This window comes from Salvelinus alpinus, chromosome 32 (assembly GCF_045679555.1).
Source record: "Salvelinus alpinus chromosome 32, SLU_Salpinus.1, whole genome shotgun sequence".
NCBI classification, from domain to species: Eukaryota; Metazoa; Chordata; class Actinopteri; order Salmoniformes; family Salmonidae; genus Salvelinus; species Salvelinus alpinus.
Window position 1 is genome coordinate 24956920 of NC_092117.1, and position 16999 is coordinate 24973918.

Sequence of the window (16999 nt, forward strand, 5' to 3'; positions counted from 1 at the left end):
AAGCATATACCCACGTAGGTAATTAAAAGATGGGAGGTACACACTCCAGTCCAGTTGGTGGCTGTAATGCACCTTAAGTTGGTTGCCAACCGCCATATAAAATCCACAGGAGGATGAATGAGAGATGAATCAAAGAAAATAAAAAATAACTAGGTTTCCCCTTTTTATCAGTTTATTATTATATTTTTTTACAGGGACAATGCACATTAATCAACATTTCAGTAAAAGTGCTGGTTTTAGCCAGCCGGCTATTTTTCAACCGCAGTCCTGGGGCAGGTTATTAAAAACAATTACAATACAGACAAACAATGAGCAGTGAGCACATACAGAGCAACATAGGCCAAGTAACACATAGCATGCAGACAGAACAACATAGGACAAGCAACATATAGCATGCAGACAGAACAACATAGGACAAGCAACATATAGCATGCAGACAGAACAACATAGGACAAGCAACATGTAGCATGCAGACAGAGCAGCATAGGCCAAGCAACATATAGCATGCAGACAGAACAACATAGGACAAGCAACATGTAGCATGCAGACAGAGCAGCATAGGCCAAGCAACATATAGCATGCAGACAGAACAACATAGGACAAGCAACATGTAGCATGCAGACAGAGCAGCATAGGACAAGCAACATGTAGCATGCAAACAGAGCAGCATAGGACAAGCAACATGTAGCATGCAGACAGAGAGACATAGGACAAGCAACATGTAGCATGCAGACAGAGAGACATAGGCCAAGCAACATGTAGCATGCAGACAGAGCAGCATAGGACAAGCAACATGTAGCATGCAGACAGAGCAGCATAGGACAAGCAACATGTAGCATGCAAACAGAGCAGCATAGGACAAGCAACATGTAGCATGCAAACAGAACAACATAGGACAAGCAACATGTAGCATGCAGACAGAGCAGCATAGGACAAGCAACATGTAGCATGCAAACAGAGCAGCATAGGACAAGCAACATGTAGCATGCAAACAGAGCAGCATAGGACAAGCAACATGTAGCATGCAGACAGAGCAGCATAGGACAAGCAACATGTAGCATGCAAACAGAGCAGCATAGGACAAGCAACATGTAGCATGCAAACAGAACAACATAGGACAAGCAACATGTAGCATGCAGACAGAGCAGCATAGGACAAGCAACATGTAGCATGCAAACAGAGCAGCATAGGACAAGCAACATGTAGCATGCAAACAGAGCAGCATAGGACAAGCAACATGTAGCATGCAGACAGAGCAGCATAGGACAAGCAACATGTAGCATGCAAACAGAGCAAAAGCACAAAAAGCAACAGTGTTTCCACACCTCACAAGCTACAGACAACATGGAAAGAAGCAATACAGTCAACTCTCACAGCAGACCGTGCGGATCTGCTGCCATGGGTTTGGGTTCTCTGTTTAACAAAAGTATTAAGTGGAGGGGGAGCCAGACCATTTAGGATCTTGAATACAAGACATGCGTCGGTGTATTGCACAAGATTTTCCCAACTCAGAAGTTCATGCTTTCTGAGGATGTAACAGTGATGATGGCTACTGGGCTTTCCATAAATCACTTTGAGAGCCTGTTTGTAGACCGACTGAATGGGTTTTAATGTTGTATAGCAAGCTTTGGCCAAACTACTCAAGCAGTATGTTAAGTGGGGGAGTGTAATAGCATTGAAGTACAGTTTTGCTACCTCTGTAGTCAATTTCGTATGAATCGGAAATTAGCTAGCTTGAACTTGGTCATTTTAGTTACCTTTTTAACCTGCTTTTTAAAAAAAGGGTTGAATTAAGTATGATGCCAAGGCACTTCAAATTGTATACCACCTGGAGAGTCTCTCCTGACACAGACATCTGGCTCAGTAGCTTCAGTTGCCCTTTTTGTGAACAACATGCAGACCGTTTAAAAAAAATTTAAAAAAATTACATTGAGACAAACATGAGTCACTTTGTAACCTGGACCATTACAGTAGTGAGTTCTTGTGCAGCTTGTTGTTTGCTCTTTGCATGCACATACATTACCAGTCAAAATTTTAGACACACCTACTCATTCAAGAGTTTCTCTTTATTTTCACAATTTTCTACAATGTAGAATAATAGTGAAGACATAAACTATAACACATTTGGAATCATGTAGTAACCAAAAAAAAAAAAAGTGTTCAACAAATCTAAATATAATTTATATTTCAGATTATTCAAAGTAGCCAACCTTTGCCTTGATGACAGCTTTGCATACTCTTGGCATTCTCTCAATCAGCTTCACCTGGAATGCTTTTCCAACAGTCTTGAAGGAGTTCCCATATATGCTGAGCACTTGTTGGCTGCTTTTCCTTCACTCTGCGGCCCAACTCACCCAAAACCATCTAAATTGTGTTGAGGTCGGGTGATTGTGGAGGCCAGGTAATCTGATGCAGCACTCCATCACTCTCCTTCTTGGTCAAATAGCCCTTACACAGCCTGGAGGTGTGTTGGGTCATTGTCCTGTTGAAAAACAAATGATAGTGGGACTAAGGGCAAAGCAGATGGGATGGCGTATCGCTGCAGAATGCTGTGGTAGCCATGCTGGTTAAGTGTAACTTGAATTCTAAATAAATCAGTGTCACCAGAAAAGCACCATCACACCTCCTCCTCCATGCTTCACGGTGGGAACCACACATGCGGAGATCATTCGTTTACCTACTCTGCATCTCACAAAGACACGGCGGTAGGAACCAAATATCTTAAATTTGGACTCAGACCAAAGGACAGATTTCTACCGGTCTAATGTCCATTGCTCATGTTTCTTGGCCCAAGCAAGTCTCCTCTTCTTATTGGTGTCCTTTAGTAGTGGTTTCTTCGCAGAAATCTGACCATGAAGGCCTGATTCACGCATTCTCCTCTGAACAGTTGATGTTGAGATGTGTCTGTTACTTGAACTCTGTGAAGCATTTATTTGGGCTGCAATTTCTGAGGCTGGTAACGCCAATGAACTTATCCACTACTGCAGAGGTAACTCTGAGTCTTCCTTTCCTGTGGCGGTCCTCATGAGAGCCAATTTCTTCATAGCGCTTGATGGTTTTTGCGACTGCACTTGAAGAAACTTTCAAAGATCTTGAAACTTTCCAGATTGACTGACCTTCATGTCTTAAAATAATGATGGACTGTAATTTCTCTTTGTTTATTTGAGCTGTTCTTGCCATAATATGGACTTCGTATTTTACCAAATAGGGCTATCTTCTGTATACCAACTGGAGGTCGACGGATTAATCGGGAATGGCCGATTAATTAGGGCCGATTTCAAGTTTTCATAATCGGAAATCGGTATTTTTGGGCGCCGATTTATTTATATATTTTTTTACACCTTTATTTCATCTTTATTTAACTAGGCAAGTCAGTTAAGAACACATTCTTATTTTCAATGACGGCCTAGGAACGTTCTGCCTCGTTCAGGGGATTGTCAGCTCAGGGGATCCAATCTTGCAACCTTACAGTTAACTAGTCCAATGCTCTAACACCTGATTACATTGCACTCCACGAGGAGCCTGCCTGTTACGTGAATGCAGTAAGCTAAGGTAAGTTGCTAGCTAGCATTAAACTTATTTCATAAAAAACAATCAATCAATGACTCTCATTGCTCCAATGTGTACTTAACCATAAACATCAATGCCTTTCTTAAAATCAATACACAAGTATATATTTTGAAACCTGCATATTTAGCTAAAAGAAATCCAGGTTAGCAGGCAATATTAACCAGGTGAAATTGTGTCATTTCTCTTGCGTTCATTGCACGCAGAGTCAGGGTATATGCAACAGTTTGGGCCGCCTGGCTCTTTGCGAACTAATTTGCCAGGTTATGACATAACATTGAAGGTTGTGCAATGTAACAGGAATATTTAGACTCATGGATGCCACCCGTTAGATAAAATACGGAACGGAATAAAGGTTTTGTTTTCGAGGTGATAGTTTCCGGATTAGTCAAAGGTATATGGTTTAGAGAGAAATAGTCGACGTGTTATAATTCCTGTAATAACTTGCGGCTGAACTTGAAAGGGGTTCCTTCGTTATTTTACCGTTCATGTCTTCCATAGAGAATGTCTTGATCTACTTCAAATAAGGTCTGTGTTTCGTGCAGGCTTAAACCGCCTCGGCGTTTTGATACCCGTGTAAATCTCACTAGGATAAGGTAACGTTTGTCAACATATTTTCATAAATCCACCCTACAAAAAAAAAAAGATCTTCGCTTATATTTAGCCAATATTGATCAGAGTTACCTTGTCCTATGGATATCTACACAGTTATAAAATTGGCAAGGTGGTGTAAGCCTACACGAAACACAGACCTTATTTTAAGTGAATCTAAAAATATCCTATGGAATAAATGAAGGAACCGCTTTTCAGATTTTGCTAGAAGGTGTCATGGGAATTATGACTCGCACTTTGGTTGTCAATTCTTACCATGCCCATAATTAAAATAGGATTTCCTGCATATAGAAATTAGTTTTTGTTTTCAACATTCATCACAGGTAACTTAAACTCTATTTTTATTCAAACAGTTGAGAGTATTTGTCTCCTAAGCAGACTCTTCAGTATCATTGTCACTTCAGAGCTGTGTGTGTGTGTGTATTTATGTATTATATTAAGTTAAAATAAAAAAGTGTTCATTGTTCATTCAGTATTGTTGCAATTGTCATTATTACAAAAATGTGTGTCTGAATACACACACATAAAAAAAAATACATTTTTATTTTTTTATTATTTATTTAAAATCGGCCGATTAATCGGTATCGGCTTTTTTTGTCCTCCAATAATCGGTATCGGCGTTGAAAAATCATAATCGGTCGACCTCTAATACCAACCCTACCTTGTCAAAACACAACTGATTGGCTCAAACGCATTAAGAAGGAAAGAAATTCCACAAATAAACCTGGCAAGGCACACCTGTTAATTGAAATGCATTTCTGATGAGTACCTCATGAAGCTGGTTGAGAGAATGCCAAGAGTGTGCAAAGCTGTCATCAATGCAAAGGGTGGCTACTTTGAAGAATCTCAAATATATTTTGATTTGTTTAACACTTTTTTGGTTAATACATGATTCCATGTGTAATTTCATAGTGTTGATTTCGTCACAATTTTTCTACAATGTAAAAAATAGAAAAATAAATACCCTGGAATGAGTAGGTATCACTGTATCATTTGCATACATTTGAACTTCAGACCCAGTACAGACAGAAGGCAGATCATTAATATACAAGCTGAACAGGAGGGGCCCCAGTATTGACCCTTGGGGCACGCCCACATCGTAGCTTAGAGTGGGAGATAGCACTATACCCACTGGGTTCTGCCCACTGGGTTCTGCCTTCAAGGTATGATTTCATCCATCATGGCATCGGGGGAAAAGTTGAACTTGGACAGTTTTGTGATGAGAACCTCATGGTTAACAGTATCCAAAGCTTTCCCTAAGTCTAGAAATACAGCCCCAACAATGCCCCCTTTGTCCATCTTGGACACATTTTCCAGAAGAAAGCAGTTGGCCGTTTCTGTGGAGTGTTTTGCTCTGAAGCCAAACTGCATGTTGTATAATGTGAAGGGGCTGTTGTCGAGGTGGGCAGTCAGTTGCTCTGCTACACACTTTTCAGCAACCTTCAACACCACAGGTAGTATACTAATGGGCCTGTAGTTACTCACTTCAGCAGGGTCACCTGATTTAAAGATGGCCGTTATGGTCAACATCAGGACCCTTGGAAATAATACCCCCTGACCAACAGACCTGTTGGTGACCTTAGTAATGGGGCCAATGAGTGACTCTTTGTAGTTTTTAAGAAAGGTAGAGTCCAGCCCAAACACATCTTTGGCTTTAGTGTTCTTTAGTGAGATAATCACCTTGTTCACCTCTGACTCAGAAACCTCCCTTATGATGAAGACTGGGTGAGTGTCATTCACTAGCACTGAGCCCAAGAAACCAGTGGAGGGGTTCTGTGTCAGTACTTTAACAGTCAACAAAGCAGGAATTGAAGGCGGTTGCTATTTTGACTGCATCCTGTGTTAGACTGTCATTCACATGAATTTCTAGCCTTTTTGCAGTGTTACTACAGTCTTTCCTTGTTAATTTTATCTTCTCCCAGATCAATTTAGAATTTCCCTTTGCTTCACCAATCATGTTGATAAAAAACGTTTGCCTTGGCCTGTCTGATTTCTTTCATCACCTTATTTCTCAACATGGTAAGTCTGTCATACTGTAATTTGGACTTTAGGGCTTTAGAGCATGATCTCGTTCTTTCATCCGTCTCCATTATTTCTCCATATAGCCAAGGAAGAGCAGTCTTTTGGCCAGGTTTAGATGATTTTCTTTAGGAGGCCATTTATTGTAGTCCTGATTGTGGATAAAAAAACCTGACTATCAGCTTCCACATCTGTATAGGACAAGAGATCATTCCAGGTAATTCCTTTAATTGCATTTTCAAAATAATTGAATTCACTCTTAGAAAGCCTGAGCAGCTCAGAACACCTAACAGTAGAGGTTAAACCTGTTCTTGGAAAGCTTTATGGCAATAAGTGTCAGATTATTATTACAGGCCAGTAACCATATTGAATGATTTAGTCACTCTCTGGTTTATTACTGAACACCAGATCAACTTTCGACCTTACACTAGCTGTGTAAGGTCAAAGGTATTCGTGAGGGTTTTGCTACAAATCTTGTCTTGATAATGAATGTTAAAATCTCCCATTAAGATTACCTCTTTCCCAAAATCACATTTCTTAAGCATGTTATTAAATTGATCAAAGAACACTTGTTTGGTGGAAGGTGGTCTATACATTCCAATAAGGGTAAAATACATTTGGGGAGACAGTAGCATTTAGGCCTATACATTCTAGTTTATTATCACATGACCACTCAATTTGTTTACATCGGATATGTTCTTTAATGTAAATCATCAGACCCCCTCATCTTCCTTCAATCCTGTCTCTCTTGAAAACATTGTAGCCAGGCACAATCAAAGCAGCTGATGGAGTTTTTATGGAGCCATGTCTCTGAAAGGCAGTCAAGGTTGGAGTCTGAGAAGATGAATTTGATAATTTCCTGGAATGACGCCGCAAATGTTCAAATGCCCCCCTAGTAGTCCCTTGGGCTTAGCTCGTGGGTCCCAGATGACTCAAGAGTGAATGACACATCGAAAATGTTACTATTTTCACTGTTTTCTGGAAGCTGGGTTTAGGCCGTTTTGATTAGAGGCAGTTCGGTACTGCAATTAACTATCCCTTCCGCTTGCACTGGATGCAGGGAACTAATTAAAACAGCTTGCGTGCCGAGAGCAGAGTCAAGGATCGCATATAGCGACTTGGATATGTTTGGAGAGTTACATTTCATCTTCGAGCTGGGTGACTTGAGAGAAACCATTAAAGCATAGCAATCACCCACCTCCGCGGCCATCCACTGCTCCCCACTCCGATGAGTATCGATGGCTAGGTGATGTTAGGCCCAGGGTTGAGTTGCACATCCCCGGAGAGCAGGAGGCTAGTGAACAGGTAGTTTAGCAGTTTCCGATAGATGTTAGACTTGCGTCTGTTACTCCTAAGCGATTCAGTCAAATAGTGATCAAAGTAGATTTGGCCATTATTCAGAACATGATGGTACACTGTGTACTGTCCGCTCCCATGGAACGATGAACCAATCGTTAATTTCTTACATTTGTACCCCAGGTAATCTGTATGTAATGAAACCTAAGTCGGGAGGAACTACTGAATATAAGAACAACGTCAACTCACCATCATTACGACCAGGAATATGACTTCCCCGAAGCGGATCCTGTGTTTTGCCTTCCACCCAGGACAATGGATCTGATCCCAGCCGGCGAACCAAAACAACGTCGCCGTAAAAGGGGCAAACGAAGCGGTCTTCTGGTCAGGCTCCGGAGACGGGCACATCGCGCACCACTCCCTAGCATACTACTCGCCAATGTCCAGTCTCTTGACAACAAGGTTGATGAAATCCGAGCAAGGGTTGCCTTTCAGGGAGACATCAGAGACTGTAACGTTCTTTGCTTCATGGAAACATGGCTCACTCGAGAGACGCTATCGGAGTCGATGCAGCCAGCTGGTTTCTTCACGCATCGCGCCGACAGAAACAAGCATCTTTCTGGTAAGAAGAGGGGCGGGGGGGTATGCCTTATGATCACACCATGTCTCGTTAATCATAACAACATACAGGAACTCAAGTCCTTCTGTTCACCTGACTTAGAATTCCTCACAATCAATGTCGACCGCATTATCTACCAAGGGAATTATCTTCGATTATAATCACAGCCGTATATCTTCCCCCCCCAAGCAGACACATCGATGGCCCTGAACAAACTTTATTTGACTCTATGTAAACTGGAAACCACATATCCTGAGGCTGCATTCATTGTAGCTGGGGATTTTAACAAAGCTAATCTGAAAACAAGACTCCCTAAATTCTATCAGCATATCGATTGCGCAACCAGGGCTGGTAAAACCCTGGATCATTGTTATTCTAACTTCCGCGACGCATATAAGGCCTTCCCCCGCCCTCCTTTCGGAAAAGCTGACCACGACTCCATTTTGTTACTTCCAGCCTACAGAAAGAAACTAAAACAAGAAGCTCCCGCACTCAGGTCTGTTCAACGCTGGTCCGACCAATCTGATTCCACGCTTCAAGACTGCTTCGATCACGTGGTTTGTAATATGTTCCGCATTGCGTCCAACAACAACATTGACGAATACGCTGATTCGGTGAGCGAGTTCTTTAGAAAGTGCATCGGCGATGTCGTACCCACAGCAACTATTAAGACATTCCCAAACCAGAAACCGTGAATTGATGGTAGCATTTGCGTGAAACTGAAAGCGCAAACCACTGCTTTTAACCAGGGCAAGGTGACCGGAAACATGACCGAATACAAACAGTGTAGCTATTCCCTACGCAAGGCAATCAAACAAGCTAAGCTTCAGTATAGAGACAAAGTAGAGTTGCAATTCAACGGCTCAGACACAAGAGGTATGTGGCAGGGTCTACAGTCAATCACGGATTACAAAAAGAGAACCAGCCCCGTCGCAGACCAGGATGTCTTGCTCCCAGACAGACTAAATAACTTCTTTGCTCGCTTTGAGGACAATACAGTGCCACTGACACGGCCCGCTACCAAAACCTGCGGACTCTCCTTCACTGCAGCCGACGTGAGTAAAACATTTAAACGTGTTAACCCTCGCAAGGCTGCAGGCCCAGACGGCATCCCAAGCCGCGTCCTCAGAGCATGCGCAGACCAGCTGGCTGGTGTGTTTACGGACATATTCAATCAATCCTTATCCCAGTCTGCTGTTCCCACATGCTTCAAGAGGGCCACCATTGTTCCTGTTCCCAAGAAAGCTAAGGTAACTGAGCTAAATGACTAACGCCCCATAGCACTCACTTCCGTCATCATGAAGTGCTTTGATAGACTAGTCAAGGACCATATCACCTCCACCCTACCTGACACCCTAGACCCATTCCAATTTGCTTACCGCCCCAATAGGTCCAAAGACGACGCAATCGCAACCACACTGCCCTAACCCATCTGGACAAGAGGAATACCTATGTGAGAATGCTGTTCATCGACTACAGCTCAGCATTTAACACCATAGTACCCTCCAAACTCGTCATCAAGCTGTGCAACTGTGTACTGGACTTCCTGATGGGCCGCCCCCAGGTGGTGAGGGTAGGTCACAACATCTCCACCCCGCTGATCCTCAACACTGGGGCCCCACAAGGGTGTGTTCTGAGCCCTCTCCTGTACTCCCTGTTCACCCACGACTGAGGGGCCATGCACGCCTCCAACTCAATCATCAAGTTTGCGGACGACACTACGGTGGTAGGCTTGATTACCAACAACGACGAGACTGCCTACAGGGAGGAGGTGAGGGCCCTCGGAGTGTGGTGTCAGGAAAATAACCTCACACTCAACGTCAACAAAACAAAGGAGATGATTGTGGACTTCAGGAAACAGCAGAGGGAGCACCCCCCTATCCACATCGACGGGACAGTAGTGGAGAGGGTAGTAAGTTTTAAGTTCCTCTGCGTACACATCACGGACAAACTGAATTGGTCCACCCACACAGACAGCGTTGTGAAGAAGGCGCAGCAGCGCCTCTTCAATCTCAGGAGGCTGAAGAAATTCGGCTTGTCACCAAAAGCACTCACAAACTTCTACAGATGCACAATCGAGAGCATCCTGTCGGGCTGTATCACTGCCTGGTACGGCAACTGCTCCGCCCACAACCGTAAGGCTCTCCAGAGGGTAGTGAGGTCTGCACAACGCATTACTGGGGGCAAACTACCTGCCCTCCAGGACACCTACACCACCCGATGTCACAGGAAGGCCATAAAGATCATCAAGGACAACAACCACCCGAGCCACTGCCTGTTCACCCCGCTATCATCTAGAAGGCGAGGTCAGTACAGGTGCATCAAAGCAGGGACCGAGAGACTGAAAAACAGCTTCTATCTCAAGGCCATCAGACTGTTAAACAGCCACCACTAACATTGAGTGGCTGCTACTAACATACTGACTCAACTCCAGCTCACTTTAATAATCGAATTGATGGAAATTGATAAAAAATGTATCACTAGCCACTTTAAACAATGCCACTTAATATAATGTATATGTATATACTGTACTCTATATCATCTACTGCATCTTGCCATCTTTATGTAATAAATGTATCACTAGCCACTTTAAACTATGCCACTTTTATGTTTACATACCCTACACTACTGATCTCATATGTATATACTGTACTCGATACCATCTACTACATCTTGCCTATGCCGTTCTGTACCATCACTCATTCATATATCTTTATGTACATATTCTTTATCCCTTTACACTTGTGTGTGTATAAGGTAGTAGTTGTGGAATTGTTAGGTTAGATTACTCGTTGGTTATTACTGCATTGTCGGAACTAGAAGCACAAGCATTTCGCTACCCTCGCATTAACATCTGCTAACCATGTGTATGTGACAAATAAAATTTGATGTGCTTGTCTGGGGTGTCGGCATTCCCTGACAGTATTGTCATCCCAGCAAGGACGCAGTGAGATTATCAGTACAGCAGCTACATGACTGATAATCGTGGCAATAACCATCGGCATACACCTGATGTTTTAGATAAATTAACAGCATCTGGAGGAGAAGCGGCACTACCCTCCCTTTGGTCTGCCATCATTCACAATTTTGTGTGACTTTTTTTAAGGCTAAATATTCTACAAAGATTCAGCAAAATAAATTAAAAAATTTAAAAGATATTATGCATTTCAGGTAATAATAACCCAATGTTTTTCTCCCAGTACAAATTAGCTAGCAACAATAAGCTAGCTAACTGTCCAGGAATGTTTTTATGCGTTTTGACCTGTACCCAAATGAATGTAGTTGGTTTAGTTAGTTTTGGTATTTTGCCTCTGGTGCGCGGAGCCGGTTTGGTCAGCTGTCTGGCATGGAGCAGCAAAACTAGTCATAACCCAGAGGAGGAGGCCCGGTGGGCCGGCTCCCTCCAGAGCTGAACCCAATACGTGGAGCATAATGTTTGCAGATTAAGGTCACTGGAGTATGATTTCAGACCTGATCAATGGGAGATTAAAAAGGGTAGGAGCGCAGTGGAGGAATATGACTCAGGAGCTGCATATTTAATGTTGTCTGCAGAGCAGAAGCCCAAAGCAGTCTGATCGGCTGACTGTTCCCTGTGCCTTGCTGCCATCCCAGCCCCAGCCTCAGCCCCCCCAACCTCAGCCCCTAGCCCCAGCCTCACCTCCCGGCCCCAGTTCCACCCCAGGGAACAAAGCCCATTAACGGCATTAAGTGCTGCCTGGTTATCGGAGGATAAGCAAAAGTTGACGGGCCTTTGGGCCACGGGTGTGTATCACCTTTCCCTGGGCCAGGCTCTGCTGGGTCCTAACCGCATTGGCGCATACACACAGGTTACACACACGGTATCTCAGATAGGAGAGATTTGCAAACTGCAGCAGTGGGCTGTCATTGCACAGAGAAACATGCATCGACCAGGACATCTCGGGTGTCTGTCAACGCGGCACATTAAAACAATAGATCGCTCCATATGTAAACTAAAAGCTTTATTGACTGACTACACAGAAACACCTGGCAGGGGAAATGTGAACCGTGCAAAGGAAGCGGCGGCTGGTCTGGGCCTTGGGCCGTGCTGACAACCACACGGGGTGAAAGTGAGACCAGGGAAACACACATTCAGGGCTGGCTGGTACTGGGAGCACACACACCACCTTAGTGGCCCAGGGAGGGAGAAGTGAGTGACAACAAACTGCATATAGTTCAGCACACAGACATAAGCGTACAATTGTTGAGATAGTTGACCCATCAAACCTGACCTGTCAGTAACCACAACCTGAACTAGCTCCGACTACCAGCACTCACTAAGAAACTTTCGGCTGACCACAAAAAAACATTGGAGAATTGTTTGAAGGAAAACCTGACCTCAGAGATCAACATTTCAATTCACCATTCAGTGGAAACAATGAAGATGGTACACAACTCATTTAGTAAGATAGTGTTCTGATAATGGTCAATGTATAGAATGAGATTGTATTTCTATGCATGTAACCACACCTTTGAAGTTGCTTTCAGGTTCTATGCAAAGGTTTCTCACTAGTTTACTCTTGACAGTTGGTGTATAAACAGCCACAAAGCCTTCAGAAAACATAATCATGAAAATCTCTAGTTGTAATCAACAATATAAGATAAAAATTCTCACCTTTTCAAAGTGTGGTGTTACTGAACCCCCCCCCCCCCATGGCTTTTGTACAAGTTGGCCCTATTGTTGTCAGAGCGACAGACTACACTGAATCCTGATGGATGAGGCAAGTAGGATATAGCTTAGCCCTCTGAATAGGAAGACATGGGTGAGCAGCACATTGGTTTTGTCCAATAATTAATAGGCTTGTGTAACGTGAGGCTGCAGAAAGAGGCTGGAACTCCACACTTTAAGTAGGATGTCAGAAATTAATAGGGGTACAAGGACAGGTCTCTGAGGAGCTCCACACCAGCTTGTAGTGAAATCTTCCCCTGCTCCAACCCTGAGCTGAATAAACAGTCTCTGACCAGACTTGGCTTGGATAGGCTCCTGTCATCAGGGTGGATCTCAGTCTGTGGAATGTCTCAGGTGTACCAAAGTGTCTTAATTTAACAGCATCAAAACCAGATGCTGCAATTAGATTAGCTCATATTAGGTAGCTCGATAAAGATTACATAAGGTAATGAGGCCATTAGCTGTACTGAACATACTGTCCACGAGCCACATTACCTAGTTCTAGCCTATAAACTACATGTCTATGAAAAAAAGCGAACCTTGTGGACCTATTATATAGCTATAGATCAGTGTCCAGGGCCAGATTCTAAGTACAGCAGATATGAGCAGATGTCACCTACTCTCCGAGGGTGTCTCAGGGGGAGTTGGGATATACAAAAACACATTTCCAATTCACTTATGTGTATAATACACACTTGTACATGTGTGAAATAGGACAAATATAAGCACCCACCTAATATTTTAGTTTTTTTATGTGGTTGTATGGGGAATAAATTTAATTTAATTATTGGCAAAGCTGAGAACTGAAAGTGAATCTGAATGTAGGACTGTTCCCTTTACTCACAGCCCTGTGGGACTCACCAGCTGTGCTCTAGCGGGGAAGAACAGGAGGGGCCTGGGGACTAACTAACTCTCCCTTTACCAAATACAGACACACTGGAGCGCAGACACACACGCGCACACACAGACACAAACAAACAAAGATAAACAAACAAACACATGGACACACGTGCTGCAAGGGCCTAGACAGGATAACCTCAAGTGCCACACACAATCTCTTCCCATCTCTGACAGTCACACTCTCTTATCCACAGACAGACATTTTTGTGGGAGGCATCTGCATAGAGTTTGCCACCATGCCGATCTCCTGAGAGCCACACTGAGCGAGCCGCTCAGACTGGGGGGGTTGTCAGGACAGGGTAAACCCTTTCATTCAGACCTCTCTCTCTCTCCCTGGGCAGGAGGAAGGATGAGAGAGGGATAAAGGAGGAGGGGGGGTGTTTATAAGCCTGCAGAACAGGCACTTGACCTCCTTTCGCTTGGCTTCCCCCAGCTGTAGAAATACGGTGGGAACACACAGTCCCAGAGTATAGTGCTTCTGAGAGGAGGCTGTCTGCTATGAAGGAGCAGAGCAGACAGACATCAGATGCACTAACACACACATAGAACAAACACAAAGATTAGTTGTGTGTGTGTGTTTCTCTCCAGAAACTAAACACACTGCACACTAAACTGTGAATTAAACAAATAAAAACAAGACTCTGAACCAAGGCCAGTCACTACGTTCCATAACACCATCAAGACAGAAAATAAATGTCCTGAATTTCCAGGAATCACAACAGAGCATTAAATATGCTTAAAAGTAACCCTTTCTAATCATCCAGTATAATCCCGCATATCAATTCAGCAGAATAATTGCCATAGTAAACAAACACAGTATGAGAAGGGAATAAACCTAGAGGATCATGGGCCTTAAACAATAACCCAGTGCACACTGCAGTCAGTTTGTATTTGTCTGTAATGACCTACACAACCAACATTCCCAGGCAACTATTGATCCAGCTAAAATAAGTGTTGACAAAAGAGGGATACGCATATCAAATTAAGGCATGGACATTTTTCAACAGCTTGAAACTTTATCTAGTCTTCCGGTGCAAAATTTGATCTGGACCAGCTGACAACACCAAACATTCCTGTAGACTCATCTGTTTTATTCCGACAGCCTACGGAACAGCGCACCACTTTAGGATCAGTTATGCACACACACAAAATGAACTTTGAGAAGGAGGTGAGGAGAGAGAATGCGAGGAATCAAGGAAATACAATTAAGAGTCATCCCCGGAAACATCCCAACACCACCCCTGAAGGCACCATTATCAGATACTTTGTAGATAGGTAATGAAAGGAAATCGATTGTTATCGAATCAGAACATTTTCAGTTGAAGAAATGGCTGTGGTCACACGCACATCCATCAAAAAACTTGGGTGCTTGGCTAATGGTACATACATGAAAAGAACATAAAGGCCTGTACACTGTTTACTCCCAAATAATTACCACCTTTAATGATCGACCGATTATGATTTTTCAATGCCGATACCGATTATTGGAGTACCAAAAAAAGCGGATACCGATTAAATCGGCCAATTTTTATTTTTTTTGTAATAATGACAATTACAACAATACTGAATGAACACTTATTTTAACTTAATATAATACATCAATTAAATCAATTTAGCCTCAAATAAATAATGAAACATGTTCAATTTGGTTTAAATAATGCAAAAACAAAGTGTTGGAGAAGAAAGTAAAAGTGCAATATGTGCCATGTAAAAAAGCTAACGTTTAAGTTCCTTGCTCAGAACATGAGACCATATGAAAGCTGGTGGTTCCTTTAAACATGAGTCTTCAATATTCCCAGGTAAGAAGTTTTAGGTTGTAGTTATTATAGGAATTATAGGACTATTTCTCTCTATACCATTTGTATTTCATATACCTTTGACTATTGGATGTTCTTATAGGCACTTTAGTATTGCCAGTGTAACGGTATAGCTTCCGTCCTTCTCCTCGCCCCTACCTAGGCTCGAACCAGGAACACATCGACAACAGCCACCCTCGAAGCATCGTTACCCATCGCTCCACAAAAGAGCAAGGGGAACAACTACTCCAAGTCTCAGAGCAAGTGACGTCACCGATTGAAACGCTATTAGCGCGCACCCCGCTAACTAGCTAGCCATTTCACATCGGTAACACCAGCCTAATCTCGGGCGTTGATAGGCTTGAAGTCGTAAACAGCTCAATGCTTGAAGCATTGTGAAGAGCTGCTGGCAAATGAACGAAAGTGCTGTTTGAATGAATGCGTACGAGCCTGCTGCTGCCTACCATCGCTCAGTCAGACTGCTCTATCAAATATCAAATCATAGACTTAATTATAACATAATAACACACAGAAATACGAGCCTTTGGTCATTAATATGGTCGAATCCGGAAACTATCGTTTCGAAAACAAAACGTTTATTCTTTCAGTGAAATACGGAACCGTTCCGTATTTTATCTAACGGGTGGCATCCATAAGTCTAAATATTCCTGTTACATTGCACAACCTTCAATGTTATGTCATAATTACGTAAAATTCTGGCAAATTAGTTTGCAAAAAGCCAGGCGGCCCAAATTGTTGCATATACCCTGACTCTGCGTGCAATGAACGCAAGAGAAGTGACACAATTTCACCTGGTTAATATTGCCTGCTAACCTGGATTTCTTTTAGCTAAATATGCAGGTTTAAAAAGATATACTTCTGTGTATTGATTTTAAGAAAGGCATTGATGTTTATGGTTAGGTACAGTCGTGCAACAATTGTGCTTTTTTCGCAAATGCGCTTTTGTTAAATCATCCCCCGTTTGGCGAAGTTGGCTGTCTTTGTTAGGAAGAAATAGTCTTCACACAGTTCGCAACGAGCCAGGCAGCCCAAACTGCTGCATATACCCTGACTCTGTTGCAAGAGAAGTGACACAATTTCCCTAGTTAAAAGAAATTAATGTTAGCAGGCAATATTAACTAAATATGCAGGTTTCAAAATATATACTTGTGTATTGATTTTAAGAAAGGCATTGATGTTTATGGTTAGGTACACAGTGGAGCAACGACAGTCCTTTTTCGCTAATGCGCACCGCATCGATTATATGCAACGCAGGACACGCTAGATAAACTAGTAATATCAACCATGTGTAGTTAACTAGTGATTATGATTGATTGATTGTTTTTTATAAGATAAGTTTCATGCTAGCTAGCAACTTACCTTGGCTTCTTACTGCATTCGCGTTACAGGCAGGCTCCTTGTGGAGTGCAATGTAAGGCAGGTGGTAAGAGCGTTGGACTAGTTAACCGTAAGGTTGCAAGATTGAATCCCCAAGCTGACAAG

General features: G+C 42.8%; 1 protein-coding gene across 3 annotated transcripts in view; it reads right to left on the minus strand.

Moving 5' to 3' along the window:
- The window catches only part of LOC139562113 (zinc transporter 6-like), an 82432-nt gene that overhangs the window by 47702 nt on the left and 17731 nt on the right, over positions 1–16999 (minus strand). The window contains exon 1 of one of the 3 annotated variants that reach the window (XM_071379467.1): positions 2355–2379. The exons of 1 other annotated variant lie outside the window; for it this stretch is intronic. In XM_071379467.1, coding sequence (XP_071235568.1) covers positions 2355–2364 — 10 coding nt within the window. In that variant the 5' untranslated portion in view covers positions 2365–2379. Of the gene's footprint in view, positions 1–2210; positions 2302–2354; positions 2380–16999 lie in introns of those variants that run through there. One more of the 3 variants, XM_071379466.1, reaches the window with a different exon arrangement.